This window comes from Microcaecilia unicolor, chromosome 2 (assembly GCF_901765095.1).
Source record: "Microcaecilia unicolor chromosome 2, aMicUni1.1, whole genome shotgun sequence".
Lineage (NCBI taxonomy): Eukaryota > Metazoa > Chordata > Amphibia > Gymnophiona > Siphonopidae > Microcaecilia > Microcaecilia unicolor.
In genome coordinates, this window is record NC_044032.1 from 436,098,655 (window position 1) to 436,123,480 (window position 24,826).

Below are 24,826 nucleotides of genomic sequence, written 5' to 3' on the forward strand. Positions count from 1 at the left end.
TGTCTTGGTTTACAGGTTCATATGCCATGCCGAAATAAACTAAAAAGTCACCAGATTAGAACAATATAAACCCAGAAATCTGAGGAAGAAACAAGGACCTCGATCAGTTCAGTTTTCCCTTTACTCCCCCCTCTCCCCCTTCACTCTTCCCTTCAAAGAAAATATTGTTACCCTAAATAATACACAAAAGATGGGAGACATAATTCATTAAATATTAACAACACACCTGAAATTACCCAGAGATACATCCATCTACCAGTTTCCAGGAAATTAACAAAAGAAATGATATAAATGTGCTCAGAAATAAATCAATGCCCCAAAGTGATTTTTAAATCACATATAAGCACCCTTAGCTCAATCATTGCGCAATATTATGCAAATCAATACATCCTCCTTCAAAAGGAAGTAAATATAATATTTAACTTGCTAGTAGCATCAAAGATGCAATTAGGCAAGATGATAGGGTATAGTATAGTAAAGCCCCAACAAAGATCCGTGTTTCGACAGAATCAATGGCTTCATCGGGGGGGGGGGGGGGGGGGGGGTCTTTCCCATAATCAAAAAAGGAGCTGGAAACCTCCACCCGACGCCATCTTGGGTTAACTAAGTAATACCCAAATGTTTAAGCTATCCCAAGTGGAAAAGGTCAATCAGTCAATAAGAAAGGCTGATTTGTTGTTTGAAATGCCGTGCTTCTCCTTGGGTGTTAGTGCAATAAGGAAAGTAAAAATATCAAATTAAATAAAGTTACAATGTGGAGCAGACAAAATGAATCTGCTCCCAGTGTCTTCTGTACAGATTACTCTCTGTGCATTTAAAGAATGGGTAACAAACTCTGTCTCTGGAAAGTAACCAGCACAGAGGTTGTTCTCTTGAGAGCCTAGCACATACTGAATAATCAGTCCTGTCAGCAGTGCAGTGTGTTAAATTGCTTGGCGGCCTTAAAGGATTCCCCTATTTCTTTGTAATTGGTCAGTTTCTGAATATGATATTGATATCCTATTGGCTTCACTCTGTGCCACTGGGATTATCTACACTGTTTCACAGCGGGACTGCATGCCAAGAAATGCCGTGAATTTTCTGGTATCAGATATTCTGGGATGCATGCCATCTCTCTGAATTAAATGCCCTGTGAGTGCAGAGAGAATGTATTCAGAGGACTAAGTGAACTTATGCAACATGCAATATGCTTTGCTATAGGTCATATTAATTAGAGACCTTTTTCAAAAGGTGTAAAGACTATTAGAATTCTATATCTGATAAAATATTCACAAACCTTTTCTGAATCTAATTGTCAATCTGATAGTAAGTTTTCACACTCATGTGGAAAGAGTATGTTCTAACTGACGACTGTTGACTGTGGAACCATTGTTAGTAATATGTAATTTATCTTTAAAATTGAGTGAGGTACCGGAAGGTTGGAAGGTGGCCAATGTAACGTAGATTTTTTTAAAAGGTTCCAGAGGAGATCCGGGAAATTATAGACTGGTGAGCCTGACGTTGGTGCCAGGCAAAATGGTAGAGACTATGATAAAGAACAAAATTACAGAGTACATTCAAAAGCATGGATTAATGAGACAAAGTCAACACGGATTTAGTGAAGGAAAATCTTGCCTCACCAATCTATTACATTTCTTTGAAGGGGTGAACAAACATGCGAAATAAAGGTGAGTTGGTTGATATTGTATATCTGGATTTTCAAAAGGTGTTTGACAAAGTACCTCATAAAAGACTCCAGAGGAAATTGGAGAGTCATGGGATAGGAGGTAGTGTCCTATTGTGGATTAAAAACTGGTTAAAAGACAGAAAACAGAGAGTAGGGTTACATGGTCAATATTCTCAGTGGAGAAGGATAGATAGTGGAGATCCTCAGGAGTCTGTGCTAGGACTGCTGATTTTTAACATATTTATAAATTATCTACAGATGGGAGTAACTAGTGAGGTAATTAAATTTGCTGAAAGACACAAAATTATTCAAATTTGTTAAATCGCGAGAGGACTGTGAAAAATTACAAGAGCACCTAACGAGACTGGGAGACTGGGCATCTAAATGGCAGATGATGTTTAATGTGAGAAAGTGCAAAGTGATGCATGTGGGAAAGAGGAACCCGAATTATAGCCACGTAATGCAAGGTTTCATGTTAGGAATCACCGACCAGGAAAGGGATCTAGGCGTCATCATTGATGATACTTTGAAATCCTCTGCTCAGTGTGCAGCTGTGGCTAAAAAAGCAAATAGAGTGTTAGGTATTATTAGGAAGGAATGTAAAACAAAAATGAGGATGTTATAATTCCGTTGTGTTGCTCTGTGGTGCGACCGCACCTTGAATAATGTGTTCAATTCTTGTCACCGCATCTCAAAAAGATATAGTGGAATTAGTAAAGGTATAGAGAAGGGCGACGAAAATGATAAAGGGGATGGGTGACTTCCCTTTGAGGAAAGGCTACAGCAGCTAGGGCTCTTCAGCTTGGAGAAAAGACGGCTGAGGGGAGATATGATAGAGGTCTATAAAATAATGAGTGGAGTGGAACGGGTAGACGTGAATCGCTTGTTTAATCTTTCCAAAAATACTAGGACTAAGGGGAATGCAATGAAGCTACAAATTAGTAAATTTAAAATGAATTGGAGAAAATATTTCTTCACTCAACGTGTAATTAAACTCTGGAATTTGTTGCCAGAGAATATAGTAAAAGCAGTTAGTTTAGCAGGGTTTAAAAAAGGTTTGGATGTCTTCCTAAAGGAAAGGTCCATAGACCATTATTAAAATGGACTTGGGGAAAAATCCACTGCTTATTTCTAGGTTAAGAAGCATAAAATGTATCGTACTGTTTTGGGATCTTGCCAGGCACTTGTAACTTGGATTGGCCACTGTTGGAAACAGGATACTGTACCAGGGCTTGATGGACCTTTGGTCTGTCCCAGTATGGCAATACTTATTTACTTATGCAGTGCGCTGAAGTCGCAAACATGATTTTAACATGTAATCACCTCCCACGTGAGAATGCCAGCCCTCTGTAGGTTAGAAAAACCCCAGCACAGAAACAATAATGGACACTGAAGGTCTAACTGATCTGTAATGGTAGAACTAGAGCAACATTAGCACAACATCTAGGAGTTATTTTCATAAAACACAAGAAAGAGGCAAAAAAATAACTTTCAGACCTGAGACTGTCCGTTGATACTGGCTCCTTCTTTAATAAGGACTTTAACCACTTCTGCCTGTCCCGCCAAAGATGCAATATGCAAAGCTGTGTTCCCTTTCTGTAAAGGAAAACAGAAAACATTTCAAGATTTAAGAACATGGTGGCTACTACAACATGTGGCATTGACTTGGAAGGTTTATTTTCAAGTTATTCTGTAGGATTTCAGAACACAATCAAGGAGCCAAGGGCCTGGTGAGATTTGTGTTGGCTAGCTCAGGGGCCCTTTTACAAAGGCGCGGGAGGACCTAAGCTTGTACAGATCAGCACTACCGCCCAGGCTAGTGCGTGAGCCGGGCTGTAATTCCGAATTTGACACGTGCCAAATCCCGCAGTAGAAAATAATTTTCTATTTTCTAGCACGGACCGCTTACCCGGCGGTAAACAGCAGTCGGTGAACGCTGCATGCTTACTGCGTGAGACCTTACCACTCGGTCAAAGGGTGGCGGTAAGCTCAGGCCAAAAATGGATGTGTGCTGGTTCAAATTTATTGCACGTCCATTTCCCGGCCCTTTTAAAAAGGCCCTTTTCAACAGATGCAGTAAAAAATGGCCCGGCACATGCCCAAAAGACATGTTCGCACTATCGCAGGCCACTTTTTACAGTAGCTTAGTAAAAGGACCCCTTAGTTTGCTATCCATTATATTGCAATGTTAGAATATTTAGGATGTTCACACAAAAGGCAAAAATACCTCAGTCTTCAAGTAAAAATATTACTGCCAAATCATTTTTAAAATTCAAGATGCTCACTTAGGGTTACCTGAATGCTTGGAAGCAGCTATGTCCACAATGCAAAAACAAGTCAGGAACCATGGAATACAGTTAGATTCAACACTTACGCTGATTCCCCAAATCCAAGCAACCTTCAAGAGCTGCTTCTACTATATGCGACAGTATGCTGCCTCTCTCCTTACATCGAGAAGGTAAATCTTATCCCAGTTGTACATGCCATGATAACATTATGACTGGATTACTGCAATGCACTATAGCCAATGGTCTGACTACAAAGGGCCTGCACCAGCTCCAGTTGATTCAGAATGCAGCAGCAAGACTCATAGAAGATTGCAAGTGACGTGACCATATCACACCACTTTTGCAAAAACTTAATTGGCTACCAGTACAATACAGGGCTAATTTAAAACTCTGTGTCTGATCTTCAAGGCTCCGAAAGGAAATGGCCCTGAGTACCTGAAAAATAGGATGATCCTCTACAAGACATTACACGATGTGATACCCGCAAGCAAGCGTTCCCCTGAGTAGCCCCCACACTCTGGAATGCACTACCTGAAAGGCTGCACTTAACACAAGACTATCTCTACTTCAGGAAGCAGGAGAAAACTTGGCTCTTCAACCAGGCCTTTAATGGAAGAAGTAACAAACTTTTTAGTTGCACTCACACACACAAGGAGTGACTCGGGCTGCATATACTTCCTAATTCTTCCTACTTTCTTACCCATCTATATGTTACAATTTTGCCGTACCCTTCACTATCAATTATAATGTTCTATTACGTATTCTGTTGACATTGCTAGTATACCATGCCATACTTTATATTGTTTTCGAATATTTTTACTGCTGTAATTGCCTATTGCTCATTTTTGATCTATTCTTACTGTACACTGCCTTGAGTGAATTCCTTCAAAAAGGCGGTAAATAAAATCTTAATAAATAATAAATAAAAATAAATATACACCATGTGATTTCCACCTCTTTTTTTCAACTTCGTTTGCTGAGCAAACTGTAAGATATGGTAATACCATATGATTTTTGGATGCTTCTACAGAGCTTGGTACTGGCAAAGATTGATTACTGTAACTCTCTATTTCTGGGAATATCATCATCCCAAATCCAAGTTCTGCAGGTCATCCCAAACGCAGCTGCATGACTGATCACTGGATTCTCAAGGTCTGAAGACATTACTCTAACATTTAAAAATTACACTGGTTTCCCATAAACTCAACATCTTCTGAGTTGTGACCTGCTGGCCGGCTCGGACCTGAGTGGCAAGAATGACAATAGTGTCCGCCCTCAGCGCAGGGAGAAAATCCAGCGCCTCCTGCATGTCTAGCAGGGTTCCGATTAACTCCAATTGCTGAATGAGATGGAGATGGGACTTGGGTAATTTAAAATGAACCCTAGTTGCTCCAACACCCGAATAGTTCTCTGCACTGTCCTTCCACGTGCTCTTCACTAGCCAATTGTCCAGATAGAGGGACACATGGAGGGGCATAATTGAACGGGGCGCCCAAGTTTTCCTGAGGGCGTCCTCGCAAGACGTCCCAGACAAGGGGCGGGGAAACCCATATTATCGAAACAAGATGGGCGGCCATCTTTTGTTTCGATAATATGGTCGGGGATGCCCAAAACTCCACATTTAGGTCGACCTTAGCGATGGTCATCCCTAGAGATGATCGTCCCCGATTTTCAGCGATAATGGAACCCGAGGACGCCCATCTCAGAAACGACCAAATTCAAGGCCTTTGGTCATGGGAGGAGCCAGCATTCGTAGTGCACTGGTCCCCCTGACATGCCAGGACACCAATCGAGCACCCTAGGGGGCACTGCAGTGGACTTCAGAAAAAGCTCCCAGGTGCATAACTCCCTTACCTTGTGTGCTGAGCCCCCCAAAACCCACTCTCCACAACTGTACGCTACTACCATAGTGTCATGGAGCTGGGTATGATATTTGAGGCTGGAAAAAAATATTAAAATTTTTTTTGGGTGGAAGGGGGTTAGTGACCACTGGGGGAGTAGTGGGAGGTCATCCCCGATTCCCTCCGGTGGTCATCTGGTCATTTAGGGCACATTTTTGTTGCTTGGTCAGAAAAAAGTAAAGTCGGCCAAGTGTTTGTCAGGGACGCCCTTCTTTTTTCCATTATTGGCTGAGGATGCACATGTGTTAAGCACGCCCCAGTCCCGCCTTCGCTATGCTTCCAACACGCCCCCATGAACTTTGGTCGTCCCCGCGACAGAAAGCAGTTGAGGGCGCCCAAAATTGGCTTTCGATTATGCCGATTTGGGCGACCCTGGGAGAAGGATGTCCATCTCCCGTTTTGTGTCCAAAGATGAGCACCCTTCTCTTTTGAAAATAAGCCCAATGGACTCCCAGTCTGCGTAGTGACGCTGCGACTACTGCAAGACACTTGGTGAACACTGTGGGAGTTGACGCGAGACCAAAAGGCAACACATGATATTGGAAGTGATGTGTCCCCAGCCAAACCAAAGATACTTCCTGTTACCTGGAAGTATCAGAATGCAAGTTTAAGCATCCTTTAAATCCAGAGAGCATAGCCAATTGTTTTCCTGAATCATGGGGAGAAGGGTGCCTAGGGAAACCATCCTGAACTTTTCTTTGACCAGGAATTTGTTCAGGGCCTTTAGGTCTAGGACAGGAAGCATACCGCCTGTTTTCTTGGGCACAAGGAAGTACCTGGTCTTTCCCTGGTGGAACGGGCTCGATTGAATGGGCCTTTAGAAGGGCAGAGAGTTCCTCTGCAAGTACCTGCTTGTGCTGAGAGTTGAAGTGAGACGCTCTCAGTGGGCAATTTGGTGATCGTTGACACCAACGCAGGGCGAAACCGAGATGGTCACTTTGACTGTAGCTATGCTCTGCTGGAGCCAGTCAAAAGCTCGTTCCCGGCTTTGACTGGGAAGTTGGCTGCACACACTGTTGACGAGAATGAGCACGCTGGGACTGAGCCTGCTGAGGCTGGTGAGAAGGAGGAGCATTCCTACGTCTCTGAGAGTAGTAGGGACCCGTCTTCAACTTGTCCAAAAACCTCCTAGATGAGGAGGAAGGTGCAGAAGATGTCCAGCGGGAGAGAGTGTCAATGGTGTCAGCGTTTTCCTTGATGAGGCCAGCGACCCCCTCACCTTGTCTCCCAAAAGTTATCTCTTGGCTTGTGGCATCCACCAACCTCTGCTGGACCGCAGGATCCAAGTCAGTGACACGCAGCCATGAGAGTCTGCACATCATTATACTCTGGGCAGAGATCCTGGATGCCACATCAAAGGTTTCATAGGCACTCATAGCCAAGAACTTTCTACACGCCTTCTGCTGCTTAACCAACTGGCGAAGTGATTTAGCCTGCTCCTGTGGGAGAGAATTCGCAAAATCAGACATACTCACTCCAAGTTCTGCAAGTATAGGCTCATGTAGAGCTGGTAAGATTGAATATGAGAGAAGAGCATAGAGACATGATAAATCTTCTGCCCAAAAAGAATCCAGGGTTCTAGCTTCTCTGCCAAGGGGTGCCAAAGTATAGTTCCTAGAACTCCTGGATGTTTGGAGCCTCCAAGGAATGATGAGGCAACTGAGACTTGTCAAACCCTGGGGAATTCTAGATCCGATACATGGTGTCTATCTTCTTGGGTAGGACAGGGACCGACAGAGGGGATTCCCAGTTCTTCACCAGAACATCTTTTAGGATCTGGTGAAGGGGGACCATCATAGCCTCTCTAGGAGGAGATTCATTGTCCAGGACCTTGATGACTCATCCTCCATCTCCAAACAAATGGGATGAGCAGCCACCATTTCCCTGACAAAACCTGGGAAGAAAAGGCACTCAGGTAGAGGCTTCCTCCTTTCCTCTTGAGAGGAGGGTTCAGATGGGATACCATAGGACTCCTCCTCCAAGAAGTACCATGGATCCTCCTCAGACTCCTATGAGCGCTCCTCACTGGTGTCGGTGAAAACTCCTCACGGGAGGGCCAAGACCAAGCCTGCCTCAAAATAGAGGATCAAGGCCCTCGAGAAGGGTGTTGAGGTGTCAGTTCCATGTTCGACTCTGGCAAAGCTTCCTCCACTGACACCGGCGGAGATCTCACTGCAGGCTGAGGCAAGAGGCATGGCTAGTGCAAGCACCCCAGATGCCAATGCACACTGTTGTAAAATCCCTGTCAAGAGCTCAGGGAGCATGGCCCTGAGGGAAAGGCTGGGGGTGCCAGTTCAGAGACAGACTGCTGAACTGCAGGGGTCAAGATGGGTGCCTGTTCCTGGTTGCATGGAGACTCGCGCATCAACACCTCCTGTATGAAAGGGATGCAGTCCTCCCAGTGCTGACGCTTCTCGACTGAATCCCTTGGTGCCCCGGAGCTCCTGGTACCGTGCGTCAAAGGGGATTGATGCCAATGCTTCTTGGCCTTCGTCCGATGCCAGTCATTGATGCTCCTTGGTGCCAACAAGGATGATGTCAAATCCTCATGTCGCCCCGGGGTCGGTTCGGGTCCGATGCTGACCGGTCCCAGGGACCCTGTACAGCGGCTGATGTTGAGGCAGGAGGAGGACCCACTTGATGCACATCCACTCTTAGTGTCTGAGACGGGCCTCTCAGTCATATGGACTGATGTACCCAGTGCTGATGCAACTCCAGATGCCAATGCAAGTACCAGCACTGAGGTTTCAGACCGGGTTCCAAAAATCTTTTCCCTTGATCCTCTCCGACCAGCTGGGTTCTTTTCTTCATACGAAGGCAACTAACACAACTGGAAGGGTGTGTTCAGTCCTCAATCACTGAAGACACCAAGAACAAGTGCCTTTGCCAGATATGGTCCTATTTCACTGGCAACAGTGCTTAAAGCCACTGGGAATCTTCAATGACATGGAAGGGAAAACAGCCGTGGCCAAATCAAATGGCTCGATGGTGACTGTAAAAGGGGCAGGCACCAGAAAAATCAAGGGACAAACGCCCGACTGGAGCTCAGGCCTAAGAGGGTCTACTGAGCACACCAAAAATAAAGGAAACTTAAAAGTGGGGGAAAATCAAACTAAAACTCTATAGGAAGGGAGAGGAACTTTCCCAAAGAAAAGAAAACAAAAAAATAATCAGGAAAAAAACCCCGAAGGGAAGGCACAAAAATCAAAAAAGTATGTTCACACCTCAGACACTGTGAGGAGTGCAGGACAATCATGTTCTCTTCTCAATGTGGATGAGAAGAGACTGATGGGCCCACGCTCTTGTGGTGGATGAGATGACACTCGTGCATGTGAAGTGGGGATGCTGCGCATGCTCTTAAAACTATCCACATCAGGCCTGCTTGTCCTCAGAGAGCTACTAGTATCAACCAGTACACAATTATTTCCTTCATCATCATTGCTTTCATTTTATATTGTAAAGTACCATTAATAAAAATTATAAATTGCTACAAATTCTTTGATTGAATTAGCAGAAATTATCTTTAAATTTAGCTTATTTTATGTCCTTCCCAGGGGGGTAGCCAGACCTCGGCGGGAGGGGGGTCCAGAGCCCGAGGTGGGGGGGGGGGGCACAGTTTAGGCTGCCTTCCCCAGCCGCCGCCCCTCCACCGCTGCCGCCCCTCCCCCATCGCCACCGCCATCAGGTACCTTTACCTTTGCTGGCAGGGGTCCCCAACCCCTGCCAGCCGAAGTCTTCTTCAGCGCCGGTCGACGCCAGCACCTTCGCTGTTGATCTGTTTCTGACTCCTGACGTCCTCCATGCACGTCCTGTATGTAGCCCCATGCAGGACGTGCACGCAGGACGTCAGGAGTCAGAAACAGATCAACAACGAAGGCACCGGAGTTGACCGACGCTGAAGAAGACTTCGGCTGGCGGGGGTTGGGGACCCCCGCCAGCAAAGGTACCTGGCAGCTGCGGCGGCGGGGGGGGGGGGTCCAAAATAGAGGGGGCCAGGGCTTAATCTGTGGGGACCCATGCCCCCGTGGCCCCACCTAGCTACGCTCCTGGTCCTTCCACATTACAAATTCAAATTAGGAAGAAAGAGAAAAATTTCTAGCTTTCTATTAGCAAAATAAAATGTACACTAACTTCTGAGACAAGAAACTACAGTATCCCTCACCTTAGTAGCTGAGTTGACAGAGGAGCCTCTTTCCAGTAGCTCATGAACCAGGTCCACGTGGCCCTCTTTGGCAGCCAGGTGAAGAGCATTGAGTCCATTCTGGAAATAAAAGAACCATATTAGAAACTAGAGACATAATTCTGGAGACCAAAGGTACATTTGTACCTCCTCTACTACAAACACAAGGAAAACATTGCAGATTTTACACAAGTCTCAACCTGAAAAAAAAATGCAAACTGTATCTTAGATTTCTCTCCTACCCATCTTCCCATTTTTTTTTGTTTTCTTTCCTCTCTGCATCCCCACCAGATTCTTTCCTTGGTTTTAACTCTTGCCACATAGAAGTTTCTCCTCTGTCCCCATTTCCCTTACCTTTCTGTCTCTCAGAGACTATGGTTAGAAGTCAATGGAAGCAATGGGTGTGCAGTGATGCAGTGAGTATGCGCTTTTGAACCCCATTGCTGCTTCACCTCAACCTTTCTTCATGTGTTTCCTTTCCAGGCAGGAAGAATGTAGGGGCTGAATTAACTATGAGGTCAGGGAGTGTCTACACCCTGGGTCACTATAAGAATCTTTCGTTAAATATACAAGTACTTTTTATTTGACCAGGATAGTGATACAAGCTTATATCATAACACAATTGGATTACTGCAAATTTTAAATATGGGCTGTCCTGTGAAAATAAGTAAAAAAAATTACACATCTGCACATCTAATACGTAAAGCAAGTAAATATGATAAAGTAACCCTGATTTTTATATTGGCTATTGATCAATATTCAAATTACGTTCATTTATGTTTAGAATTATTCACCATTTGACCCCTGCTTATACTGATACAGTTAATAGAAACTGAATATTCAGATTAATCTCTAAGGCATAAAACCTACTTAGCTTTACATTTTCTTTTTTTTGTAAGGAGTTAAATCTACAAAAAAAAAAAAAAAGCTATCATTAGCAATTTCTTATCAAGGTCCTTTCAATTGGAACCCAATTCCATTAGATACAGATTGGAAAATAAGTATATGCAGTTTAAAACTTTTCTTTTTCAAACATTTGCATAGGCTAGTTCAGCATGTTTTTGTGATAGATGGAATTCCTAGTATTTTGTTAGCCTCTTAAGTTCTGTAAACCACACAGTATCAAACTGAGGGTTACAGCAGTATATAAGAACTAGGAATGTTTTATAGCGTACTGCTCTAGTGCTAGCAAACAAGTAAGGATATCACTGCTAGGAGGAGGGGAAGGAGGAAGGTGATGATGAAGAGGAGGAAGTGGAGAGCTAGACCTTTTTACTTTTTGCTATTTTTGTATAATATTTATTGCAGTTTGGCCCCAAAACCCAAAGCTGCAGTATTTATGCTCTCTTTAGACCAGGGGTTCACAATTCAGTCAGGTTTTCAGGATACCCAAAATGAATATGCCCAAGATAAATTTGCATGCAAATCTAGTCCATGCATATTCTTTGTGGGTATCCTGAAAACCTGAGTGGCTAGGTGTGTCCTGAGGACTGGGTTCAGAATCCCTGCTATAGACACAGGAAGGTACTCTGCAATATCATTGGCCATAGTATACTGTGATTTTTAAAATAGAGGATATTTTGAGATAGTAATATATCTTTTCTTTCTAGATATTTTTTTTATGCAGAGATACTATGACCTGCAGATTTGTATTCTAATTTGAAGTGACCACAACAGACTATCCAGCTTATTTTCGAAAGAGATCGCCGGCCATCTTCCAACACAAATCGGGAGATGGCCGGCCATCTCCTGAACCCGGCCTAATCAGTATAATCGAAAGCAGATTTTGGCTGGCGCCAACTATGTTCTGTCGCGGAGCCGGCCAAACTTCAAGGGGGCGTTTCATCAGGGTAGCGAAGGCAGGATGGGGGCGGGATGGGGCGTGGTTACGAGATGGCTGGCTTCGCCCAATAATGGAAAAAAGATGGCTGGCTCTGACGAGCATTTCGCCGTCTTCACTTGGCCCATTTATTTTTAGGACCAAGTCTCAAAAAAGTGTCCCAATTGACCAGATGACTACTGGAGGGAATCGGGGATCACCTCCCCTTACTCCCCCAGTGGTCACCAACCCCCTCCCACCCCCCAAAAAAATTAAAAAACATTTTTTGCCAGCCTCTATGCCAGTCTCAAATGTCATACCCAGCTCCCTGACAGCAGTATGCAGGTCCCTAGAGCAGTATTTAGTGGGTGCAGTACACTTCAGGCAGGTGGACCCAGGCCCATCCCCCCTACCTGTTACATTTGTGGTGGTAAATGTTGAGCCCTCCAAAATCCCCCAAAACCCACTGTACCCACATGTAGGTGCCCCCCTTCAACCCTTAGGGCTATGGTAGTGGTGTAGAGTTGTGGGCAGGGGCAGGGGCATAGCTACGGGTGGGCCTGGGTGGGCCCAGGCCCACCCAATTTCAGTCCAGGCCCGCCCACCCAAGCGCACACTGTCACACACAACTGCAGCAGCAGCCTAGCGCAGAGACGGCGGCACTCGCGGCGCTCTGGCAGCTAGCTGATTGCTCCTCTCCAGGCTCCGATTTCAGGCCCGCCCACCACCGGCACAAACACAGCCTAGTGTATGTCGTGGTCGCGGCTCAGACATCCAAACAAAAAAAACAGCACCACGGGCCTTTAAAAATGGAACACAGTTCTTTAATGAATGAGCCTTGACAAAAAGACCTGACACGGGCCGTGTTTCGGTGACTAGCACCTGCGTCAGGGGTCACAGTGATGACGTGGAAAACTTGGGGAATAACTCGAATATATTCCTCTACAATATATTATTCCTTACCCCACGTCTCATGTAGTAAAAGCTACAAAGCACCAAGGCACTTTCACTTTCTGTATCAAAATGGTTTTTTTCATCCATTTTGATACAGAAAGTGAAAGTGCCTTGGTGCTTTGTAGCTTTTACTACATGAGACGTGGGGTAAGGAATAATATATTGTAGAGGAATATATTCGAGTTATTCCCCAAGTTTTCCACGTCATCACTGTGACCCCTGACGCAGGTGCTAGTCACCGAAACACGGCCCGTGTCGGGTCTTTTTGTCAAGGCACATTCATTAAAGAACTGTGTTCCATTTTTAAAGGCCCGTGGTGCTGTTTTTTTTGTTTGGACTTTAGTTTGTACTTTGTTCCCTCTCTTTTGTTACATCCGCGGCTCAGACATCGTCATCAGATTCACAATTCAGCCCACCTACCTTTGCTTCGGGCTTAATAGAGGCAGAGTGCGTCGTGGTTGGTTGTTATCCACACACGTCCATTCCTACGCGGAAGCGCGTAGTGGTACGACCCAGACGTGGCTGTGTGCGGCGTGCTCTCAGCCTCGCTCTCGCTCCGCTTGGCTCCGTGTGCTCGCTCATGGTCTGAGGGAGGGCAGGCTAAAAAAAAATAGCTACATGGCCACATGCACGCAGGGTTGAGTGAGCCTCAGCCTGGCCTGCCCTCTCTGGATTCTGGAAATGTGGGAATTGGTCTTCGAATTGAGGAGAGATCATTCGAGAATCGGACTCTATCATCACAGAAGCGGAGCGCTCCCCCGTAGCCCCACACAAAAGGTACAGGAGCCAGTGCACACTGCACCACGTGCAGCAGGTAATTCATACATTTTTTAATTTTAACCATGTCGTGTAATTGTAATAAAAATGCTGGCTGCTGGTGGTGGGCTTCTGGGTGGGGTAAACACTTCACTGCCTACAGGGCAAAAAAGGTATATTTAATCATTAAATATACCTTTTTTTTTGCCCTGTAGGCAGTGAAGAGCTCACCCACACCCAGAAGCCCACCACCAGCCAGCCTTTTGATTACTCTTGTAATCAAAATGATGGCTCTGGTGGTGGGCTTCTGGGTGTGGGGGGGGGGGGGGTGGACTTTTCACTGTCTAGGGCAAAAAAAAAGGTATATTTAATCATTAAATATATCTCTTTTGTCCTAGACAATGAAGAGCCCATCTTCACCCAGAAATTCACCAACAATAAATTTTAATAGTGCCCATGTTAATTTTAAAAGATTGTCTATTTCTCATGTTGGTGGGTTTTTGGGTGGGGATGGTCTCTGCAGTGCCTAGGTTAAAATAAAAAAAAAAGTGTAGGCAGTTTTCTCTGGGTGCCAAAGGAAGGGGAAAGGACTTCAAAGGTATTTTACCTATTTTCCTTAATCAGGCATTTCATTTCTTATAAAGCAAATTATATGCCATTCTTGTAATTATAGTGCAGGATCCTGTTATGTGTGTTGACATATTTGTCATTATTATAGACTTATATTTGGTCAAGCTTGATATGGCATAATGTAACCATATTTAAAAATATAGGTATTTTATTTTATTTTCTCCATTAAGTATGTATGTGGTTTATGTTGATGCAGGGCAGCTGTTGGGCACACTACTTAGAAATCCATCATCAAGTGCATTCTAAGGCATCATTTTATAGTATCCCAAGAAACACTACTCATACATAGTGCCCACCCACATTAGCTCTGGGCCCACCCAAAATGTCAGGTCTGGCTACGCCACTGGTTGTGGGGAGTGGGTTTTGGAGGGGGATTTGGGGGGCTCAGCACCCAAGGTAAGGGAAGTATGCACCTGGGAGCTATTTTTGAAGTCCACTGCAATGCCCCCTAGGGTGCCAGGTTGGTGTCCTGGCATGTCAGGGGGGCCAGTGCACTACAAATGCTGGCTATTCCCACAACCAAATGCCTTACATTTGGCCGGGTTTGAGATCGCCGGCATTAGTTTCCATTATCGCCGGAAACCGATGCCTGCCATCTCTAAAGCCGGCCAAATACTGACATTTGGCCGGCTCCGACCATATTATCAAAACAAAAGATAGACAGCTATCTTTTTCGATAATACGGTTCGGCTGCCGCTTTACAGCACCAGCCATATATATGGCCGGCCATCTATTTGGCCGGCGCCATTCGATTATGCCCCTCAAAGGGTCCTTTTACTAAGCTGCAGCAAAATGTGACCTTAATGTACCCTTATGCATGTGTTTTGTAGGTGACAAGGGTTCACGCGCTAATCTTGAGCTAATTAGTTAGTGTATAGTAATACAGCTATGCTGATTAGCACAGAGACACCTACTGTCCATCCCTAAGACATACCCCTACAGTGAAAAAAATAATTTTCATTTCTTAGTGTGCCGGTAGCACGTACACATGTCCAAAGTACCGTGTGATGCTATTTTAATCTGCGTTAAGAAAGGCTTAAGGAGGAAAGAGAGCCTGGGTAGGTTAGGGTGACAAGAGGTGATGTGATATCTGGAGTAGAGAGTTGCACAGGGACAGAAATATTTACCCATCCCCACCCACCTCTGCTGGAATCTTGCCCGTCCCCACCCATCCCCGGAAGAATTTAACCCATCTCCACAAGAATTTAATGGTACATAAAAGAAAATTCCGGTCAGCTCTCTCAGGGCCAGATGCACTAAACCTATCACGATTGTGACTATGTTCCATGGCTGTGCTCTCCTCGCCCTCTGGTGGCCAGAACCGGTGGCTGCCATAGACTGTTTTGCTGTCTCCCTACATATTCCAGACTTTCATTCCAGTCCGGTCCAGATATTCTAGCCCTCCAGACTTGATTTGATGTTTGGCAGCTAGCCTGGTGATTCCTGCAGTTGAGCTTCAGCTACTGATGGGCTTATTAACCATCTGGAAACCTTCTGAGTTTGCCTTTGCATCGCATAAGGTCTCTGAGTATGTTGATGTGCTCTGTTGCACTTCTGCCTAGTCTGTTTATTGTCTGAAATCCTTGCCTGGTTCTAGTCTAGTCTTTGTGTAGCTTAGCTTGTACTTTATTTCTTGTTTCCTAGTCATGTTTCTTATTTATATTTCTTTGTCTTGGTTAGTCTGTGTGTAGGTTAGCTATTAGCTTTAGTTGCTACTTCCCTTCTTAGTGGCTTCTTGGCAGCTTTCTGTTCTTGCTCTTTTGTCTGTCTGTGTTTTTCCCTAGTGGCTGCTTGGCAGCTTTCAGTCCTGGTCCTTTAGTCTGTCCACTTTCTGTCTTGTGTTGTATTGTTTGTCTGTGAGTTGTAGCCCAGTTTCCTGCCTTGCCTCCCATGTTTGTTCCTTTCCCCGCTGACCCTCAGTTCCTGTTGGTCTGGCTTGCTTCTGAGTCCCATTCCCTGAGTGGGTTCCTGGATCCTGTAAGTCCTGCCGGCTGCCCGCACCTAGGGGCTGAACCCCTGGGGAATGGCAGTCAAGTGTAGGTGAAGGCTTGCTCCAGTCCTGTGTTCCAGTCCGAGTGTGTTTGGTCCAGAGTGTTCCTGCTTATTTATCTACGTCTGCACCCTGCCTTGTTGTTGTGCTAGCCCAGTGCTGGTTGAGGGATTTGCCTGCCACTGCTGCTCTACAGCAGTGGTCCAAGGGCTCACAAACCCAGTGTTTCCGTGAGAAGCCTAACATAAACCTAACGAGCAAGCAACATGGTTTTTAAACTAGTTCTAGCCGGTTTAGTGAGCAAGTAGTAAAATGAGACACGCACAAAAGAGTTCTCCGAACCATTTTCCTGTTACGGTAGCAGCTAACAAAAACAGAATGCAAAGCCATTATAATGAGCTAATTACTATTATAATGTGCATGCAAGGCGATGTATAGCTGTTACTGACCCCATGCACAAAAGCAGTCCCTACCTTTACCTTGGAAATTTTTACGGGCGGTCTGGAGCTGTCATTCTTCATTGTCGAAAGTAGGAGATGGGGAGAAACAAGGCAGGGAAGATGGCTTACAAATAAAGAAGTACACCGGCATACACGCAGCTTCATTGCATGTATGAAAGCTGTGTATGAAAGTTGTGCCATGCTTCTTTTTCAAATGACATTTTACTGGCAAGAAATTAGGGGAGGGGGGGGGGGGCAGTACCGAAATGTAAAGCATAAAAGTAATGGTGACTTACCAAAAATGCAAGGAAGACAAGGGTTCATCATATAGCATCTTTGGGAAGCAGCATCCCCCATGCTAGAAGCACAAGAGAGAGGGACTAAACCAATTGGACAGTGTCAGCCTGGGTTGTCCCGCCCACTCACTACTGCAGGGGAAAACCAGGAAGTTCGGATCCAATCAGTTCACAGCTCTATAGTGATCTGTTTAACAAGGCATACCACAAAGACCAACAAATATGAACTCCAATACAAATAACCAGAACTGCTTTACAATATTTGCTTGTTAATCTATTATTATGTTTTATCATTATCATGTTACCCAAGATCCTTCTATAATGCTAAATGTATATTTTCTTATATGCTTCCACTATTCATGATGTATTGTAAGCCACATTGAGCCTGCAAAGAGGTGGGAAAATGTGGGATACAAATGCAATAAATAAATAAATAAATAAATGTCATCAGGGAAGCCCTGCAGGGAGGAGGAGTTGGGATAGCAGCCAGCAAATGAGAGTCCATCTTCAGGGAGATGGGCATTCTAGGATGTCAGCCGGCCAATAGAAGGAAGCATCAGGAATAGCTGGGGGTGGAACCAAGCCCTGATGCTGATGCTGATTCCTCACAGAAAACGAGAGAGCCGAGACCCGAGAGCAGTAGAGAGGCTTTTCGCACTTTGTCCCAGCAGCGGAGAGGCAGAGAGCCCCAACACAGGTCTGCTCATCCAAAACAAAAAAAGCGCTTTTAGTACATCTACTGCTTTCATACACACAGCTTGTCTGTGTGTATGTAGCATGTGCAGAGCAGCCATGCATAGCGATTGACTGTCCTGAGCATGCTCAGCTCACCGACTGGCTTCCCCTATATTGCATGCACATGAGCTGGGTCAGAAAAGCAACAAGCAGCTCATTTGCATGCGATTCTCTTTGTGAGTCCCTCTGTGTTTCCGAATCAGTAAACTTTTACCAATTTGGAACTACAGACGGATTCTTAACGGGACCTTTGTGCATCTGAGCCTCGGTCTCTCTATGGATTTGAGCCACAGCCCTGCAGACATGGAACTTGGAACTTGGAATACTCTGGTGCGCACATGTAAGATTTCTCTCTGATTCACTGGCACTGTGTGCTGAGAGATCACCACATGCACACGCCAGTAGGTCAGGTGACATCTGATGCTCGTGCCTGTGTCACAGCTAATGTCTGCGCATCAGCCCGGGAGCAAAGAGGATTAAAAATAGCATAGTAACTGACGACAAATAAAGACCTGAACCGGTCTGCCCAATAGTCACACTCATAATCAATTCATGATTAAATCAACGAGTGTGATACTATATACTTGATTATAGTCTTTCTTTGGTGTTTCTGGGACATAGACCATAGAAGTCTGTCCAGCCCTATCCTTATGTTTCAAATGCTGGAGTTGCCATCGAAACCCACTCCAGTCTATTCGTCTTCTCATTTGTGGGACATAGACCGTAAAAGTCTGTCCAGCACTGTCCTCTTGTTCCAGCCACTGAAGTTCCTGTCTAAGCCCTTACCAGCCCATCCTAAACCAGATTGCCATATATGAGACACAGACCATACAAGTCTGCCTGGTATCAGCCCTAGTTCTTCACAACCAGAGTCGCCATCTAAGCGTCACTTGACACATCCACACAATTGTAGACATTTAAGGTTAGGTTTTTTATAACTTCCATTTTCTAATTAGAGATCCTCTGTGTTCATCCCACACCTTTGATTTCCTTCATCATTTGTGTCTCCTACCACCTCCTTAATGGAAGACTTTCCGCATTTGTGCTGTTAAAGCAAGGAGGAGGAGACAGCACTCAAAGAGCTTGGTAATTGGTAGATGAGAGGCCGACGCAGGTGGAGCTTCCACCTCCAGGGGAACCCCGCAGGAATTATTTCCATCCCACGGGAATCCCGCAGGAACTGCTTCCGTCCCCACGGGAACCCCAAAGAACTGCTTCCATTCCCATGGGAACCCCGCAAAACTGCTTTCATCCCCACCCCATTCCCGTGCAGGTCTCTAATCTGGAGGGAGGAAGAGTGAGAAACAGAAACTATCCTCTACAAGGAAGGAGATAAAAAGAATAAAAACCTCTAGAGGAAGTGAGAAAGTGGTAAAGAGAGAAGAAAGGGTCCCTTTCTTTCAAGCAACACAGGGAGGATGCTCCTGCTGGTGTTGTCATCACAAGAATTGAATTGAACAAAATCAAGCAAATGACCACCAACTTATCTGTAGTAGCTGCTCTGCAACAGGATTGTTTCCTTATTAACTCTATTCAATTTTCGAAAAACTGTACTGCATCTTGGCAAACAGACCTCAATTGCATTGATAGGACAACAGGAAGAGCCCAGGATTCGATATACCGCCTTTCTGTGGTAATTTCTCTGTCCCTAGTGGGCTCACAATCTAAGCTTTTGTATCTTGAGCAACGGAGGGCTAAGTGACTTGCCCAGGGTCCCAAAGAGCTGCAGTGGGAACTGAACTTTGTTCTCTAGGTTCTTCTCAGTCCACTGAACTAACCATTAGTTTACTCCTCAATTCAACTGTACACTGGAAGCAATACATAAATAAGAGCAGTTTGCTGCCTGCAACCCAGGTAGGAGCACATCTTCTCTTTCTCCCCTCCCAGCAGCTGCTTGGGGTCAGACTCCCCCCCCCCCTCCCCACTACACATACACATACATATAAATAAAAGAGGACAGAGGTTGCTTACCACCCTAGGAAAAAAAAAAAAAGAAACTAGCACAATACAGAGAAATAAGGATTTTAACAACTATCCAATCTGTCAAGGGGTGTGAAAGATGTGTGAGATTAGAGAAAAGAGTACTGTGCACAGGAGACCTAGGATTATTTATTTATTGGAATTTATGACTTGCCTTTATGAAGAGATTTACCCAAGGTGGTGTACTGCAGGATATAAATCTTTTGAAACTTGTTCATAATTTTCAAAACTATTTCACTTTGTTATTGTGAACTATTGGCTTATATATTTGTACGTTTTTGGAGAGCCCAAATAGAGATTTTATTTATAATTTAGAACAGTCACCCTGCTACATTTTTTTCTGTGACTTTCCTGTGCCTATCTAGTACTACCTTTTACTATCAAAGCTTACCATTAGGAACCAGGAACCTTTTGCCAGTTTGTGTGCACTGGGAGAGGATTTTTGGTAGAGTTAACAGTTTTGGTCACAGACCCTACTGAAATTGCTTGTGCACAAGCCTCTGGGGCATCCGCCAGCCCAACTAATATGAGGCCCACTAGCTACAGTATATAATGAGGGTGTTCAGTGTATTATTTCTCTCATTAAAATATGAATAAGAAACTCATCAACATATGGAACTGACTGAAGGAAGCGCATGAAACATGCTGAAGACAAGATGTTGGTGTAAAATATGAGTAACAAGCCAAAAATACTTGCCCACATTTAAAAAAAAAAAAAAATTCAATGCCTCATTTAAATATCCTACCCCCCCACCCCTTGTCTTTTGTGTGAGGTTTAGTGTTTCCAATGCATGCTATAAAAATATATCAATCAGTTGTTCTGCTTCTTATTTTTACCTGAACTTATCTAAACTGGAAACTGAACATCTATTTCTCAGTTATGTTCATTATCTGGAACTGAACTCCCTTAATTCCGTCCTACTGATCTGGGTGTTAGAAATGGATATCTTCTATCCTGGTTTCCGAGAGGGCCACTGGCTCCTGAAAGACTTTTTGAGATTTAAAGCTGCCTTCAAATAGTATTATCTTACCTAGGTTTTTCCTTCTAATGAAACCTAGTTCCCCTTTATTCTTTGCTGCACATGACTTTTTGCAGCAGCTATTTCTGTTTCACAGTTTTGTCCTATGGTTTCATTTTTGCACACCCTCCCTTCCTGTTGTATTTTATTGTAGACAAATTATCGGGACCAATATTTTAAAAATGCTGAGCTCCTAAAGTTATTCTCTTAAATTTGCCTCCAAATTCAGATGAGACCCAAAGCCTTCCAAACCAGGTGTTTGTTTGAGAACCATGACTTAAAACCAAAAACTGAGCCAAAATGACTCAAGGTAAATAAAACCCATCAAAATCATGAGCATCTGAGCCAAGTAAAATATGATCTGACATATTTTATTAACATACTGGAGTGAGGGCTCTTTATTTGCTGCTATCTGCTATGTTACTCCCTTACTATTTGTCAGCTGTGAGATTATGGGGTCAGAGGTTAAATTGGAAGGTTGCTTAGACTACAAGACATCTTCCTTCTCAAACCAAGGATTAATAAATCTAAACTAGCCCCTATGGAAAATGCAAGCTAGTTTGTGGCAGAAATTCTAATGGGGTTAAGCCTGACAAATTAAAATTAGTGGTAAAAATATATCCTTCTCATGTTGTACTAGTTATGGTTCTTCATCACCTTTCATTCATATAAGCTAAGCACAGTCTGGAATCATTTAGAAAAAACATTGAAATATTATTTAATATTAGCATTAAAAATTGCCAAAATATGCCATCATTTTGGAGGCTGTCTAAAGTCTCTCAGCAATTCAAGAAGGTTTTGTGCATTGGCATTATATCAGTGAACCTTAGAACATGTTTTCTCAACCCACTGCCAACTAATTTGCACCTTGTTTGCCAATGCATTGTTTAAATGCCAGGGGTGTAGTGAAAAGCACAATTATGTTGACCCATGCATTTGAGATGGAGATAGTGAGAAGCCAATGCCAAGATAAAAAAATAACTGGCTGAAGTGTGATCAGTCATAAATGAACAAGCACAGCAAGATATAAAGGTAACATAACATACATAGTAGATGACGGCAGAAAAAGACCTGCACAGTCCATCCAGTCTGCCCAACAAGATAACTCATATGTGCTAATTTTTGTGTATACCCTACTTTGATTTGTACCTGTGTTCTTCAGGGCACAGACCGTATAAGATATAAAGGTGACAATATGAACAATGCAATCAAATCTTCCAACCTCATTCTGAGCTTTTTCTTCACAATACAACTGCAAGGCAGAACTGCCAGATGAGTCAGTTCATGGAAGGGGACTTTTACCAGTCCTGGATTTTGAATATACATCCCATTTTATTGTGGCATTTGCAGGACCCATGTAATCCTGTCTTGCCCAGGTAAGCATCAGGCGGGTCGCTTTAATGTATTTTTACAGTTTGTGTTTGAGTTAGAATTGGGACTAGTTTGAAGTAGGAGGCCAACTGGCACAGTAATTACTCACTCAGCAATCTCCTTTTATCCAGATAAGTCAGTTCTGAACTTCAGGAAAAAGACATGGGACAACTTCACAGTATGAACTATTTGCAGGCAGGAATAGAAGAAATAGCTTTAAACACCTACCCCCGGATTCTGTATAGCGTGACTTAAGTTGCGTGCGCAAACTCAGTCATATTCTGTATTTGCATGTGTTCTCACCCAAAACCACTTCTCCTCTCCCTTCACTCTCTATCTCAATTGATAACACCCTCATTGTCCCTGTCTCATCTGCCCGTGGTGTCATCTTCGACTCCTCCCTCTCCTTCTCTGCACATATCCAGCAGATAGCCAAGACCTGTCGCTTCTTCCTCTATAACATTAGCAAAATTCGCCCCCTCCTCTCTGAGCACACCACTCAAACTCTCATCCACTCTCTCATTACCTCTCGCCTTGACTACTGCAACCTACTCCTCACCGGCCTCCCACTTAGCCATCTATCCCCCCTTCAGTCCATCCAGAACTCGGCCGCACGTCTTATCTTCCGCCTCAACCGATATACTCATATCACCCCTCTCCTCAAGTCACTTCACTGGCTTCCGATCAGATACCGCATACAGTTCAAGCTTCTCCTACTCACCTACAAATGCACTCGATCTGCAGCCCCTCCTTATCTCTCTACTCTCATCTCCCCTTATGTCCCCACCCGTAACCTCCGCTCTCTTGACAAATCCCTCCTTTCAGTACCCTTCTCCACCACCGCCAACTCTAGGCTTCGCCCTTTCTGCCTCGCTTCACCCCATGCTTGGAACAAACTCCCTGAGCCCATACGCCGGGCCCCCTCCCTACCCATCTTCAAATCATTGCTCAAATCCCACCTCTTCAATGTCGCCTTCAGCACCTAATCACTACACCTCCTCTCAGGAAATCTAAACTACCCCAACTTGACATTTCGTCCTTTAGATTGTAAGCTCTTCTGAGCAGGGACTGTCCTTATTTGTTAATTTGTACAGCGCTGCGTAACCCTAGTAGCGCTCTAGAAATGTTAAGTAGTAGTAGTAGTAGTAGTAACTTAATTTGTTAACAAACCAATCAGCACCAATAATTGACAATTAAAAATTATTGACACTAATTGGCATTAATTTGAATTTACGTGCAGAACTGTCTAAGCATATTCTATAACATGATGCGCGTAAATTCTAAGTCACATAAGTGAAAAGTGGGCGTGGTTATGGCCATGGAATGGGTGGGTTGTGAGCATTTCTAAAATGTATGCACATTGTTACAGAATACATCCGGTCCGCGCCTAATTTAGACATCGGGATTTACACCAAGTTTTAGTTGGTGTAACTGCCCCTGACTAAGTATAATCGCACAGACCAGCGCTTGGCATATTCTATAAACTGTGCCCTGAAGAGCACAGGTACAAATCAAAGTAGGGTATACACAAAAAGTAGCACATATGAGTTATCTTGTTGGGCAGACTGGATGGCCCGTGCAGGTCTTTTTCTGCCATCATCTACTATGTTACTATGTTACTGTGTGGAAATTTAGGGTTATTCTATAAAGTGCACCTAAATTAAGTACATAAGTACACAAGTAATGCCACACTGGAAAAAGACCAAGGGTCCATCGAGCCCAGCATCCTCTCCACGATAGCAGCCAATCCAGGCCAAGGGCACCTGGTAAGCTTCCCAAACGTACAAACATTCTATAAATGTTATTCCTGGAATTGTGGATTTTTCCCATTTAGTAGCGGTTTATGGACTTGTCCTTTAGGAAACTGTCTAACCCCTTTTTAAACTCTGCTAAGCTAACCGCCTTCACCACTTTCTCCAGCAACGAATTCCAGAGTTTAATTATGCGTTGGGTGAAGAAAATTTTTCTCCGATTTGTTTTAAATTTACTACACTGTAGTTTCATCCCATGCCCCCTAGTCCTAGTATTTTTGAAAAGCATGAACAGACGCTTCACATCCACCTGTTCCACTCCACTCATTATTTTATATACCTCTATCATGTCTCCCCTCAGCCGTCTCTTCTCCAAGCTGAAAAGCCCTAGCCTCCTTAGTCTTTCTTCATAGGGAAGTCGTCCCATCCCCACTATCATTTTAGTCGCCCTTCGCTGCACCTTTTCCAATTCTACTAAGTATTAAGACATACTTTATAGAATATGCTTAGGCAAATTTCATTTCGGCGCTGATGTTTTAGGTATGATATATAGAATCTAGTCCTTAGAGGTGAATTCTATAAATGGTACTCAAAAATGCTAAGCAGTATTCTATAAAAAGCGCTCCAAGAACAGCACTCTATAATAATAGCACTAACAGTGCAAACTACTTTTAGGTAACTGATTTTCACCCATGCAAATTGTTTTAAAGTTAGCTTCTCTTTATGGATTACATCTGCTTCTGTTTCTCAAAGAATGTTGTCCATAAGTTACAAGATCTTTCCTAGATATTTGTTCCAGAGGCATAGCTAGGTGGGTCGCCAGGGGAGCAGCTGCTCCCCCAAACAGACTTCCGACGGCGCTGGTACCTATTTTTCACACGATCTGTCATGTTTAAAATACACAGTCTACTCTCTGCTTCCCTCGTGCCTTCAACCTAGCTATGCTTCTGATTTGTTTCTAATAATTATTTTCCCACATATTTTCCCCTGAAGTAGGTGTTCCAAAGAAACATGACCATGTTGGGACATTTTTATGCATTTTCTCTCTTT

At 44.1% G+C, this 24,826-nt stretch overlaps 1 protein-coding gene across 8 annotated transcripts in view; it reads right to left on the reverse strand.

Annotated features, from left to right (window-relative positions):
* Positions 1–24,826, reverse strand: part of ANK2 (ankyrin 2) — a 512,604-nt gene that overhangs the window by 378,279 nt on the left and 109,499 nt on the right. For all 8 annotated transcript variants that reach the window (XM_030190840.1, XM_030190841.1, XM_030190837.1 and 5 more), the window contains exons 3-4: positions 10,018–10,116; positions 3,164–3,262 (exon numbers count right to left, since the gene is read on the reverse strand). In XM_030190840.1, the coding sequence (XP_030046700.1) occupies positions 3,164–3,262; positions 10,018–10,116 (198 nt within the window). The remainder of the gene's footprint in view (positions 1–3,163; positions 3,263–10,017; positions 10,117–24,826) is intronic.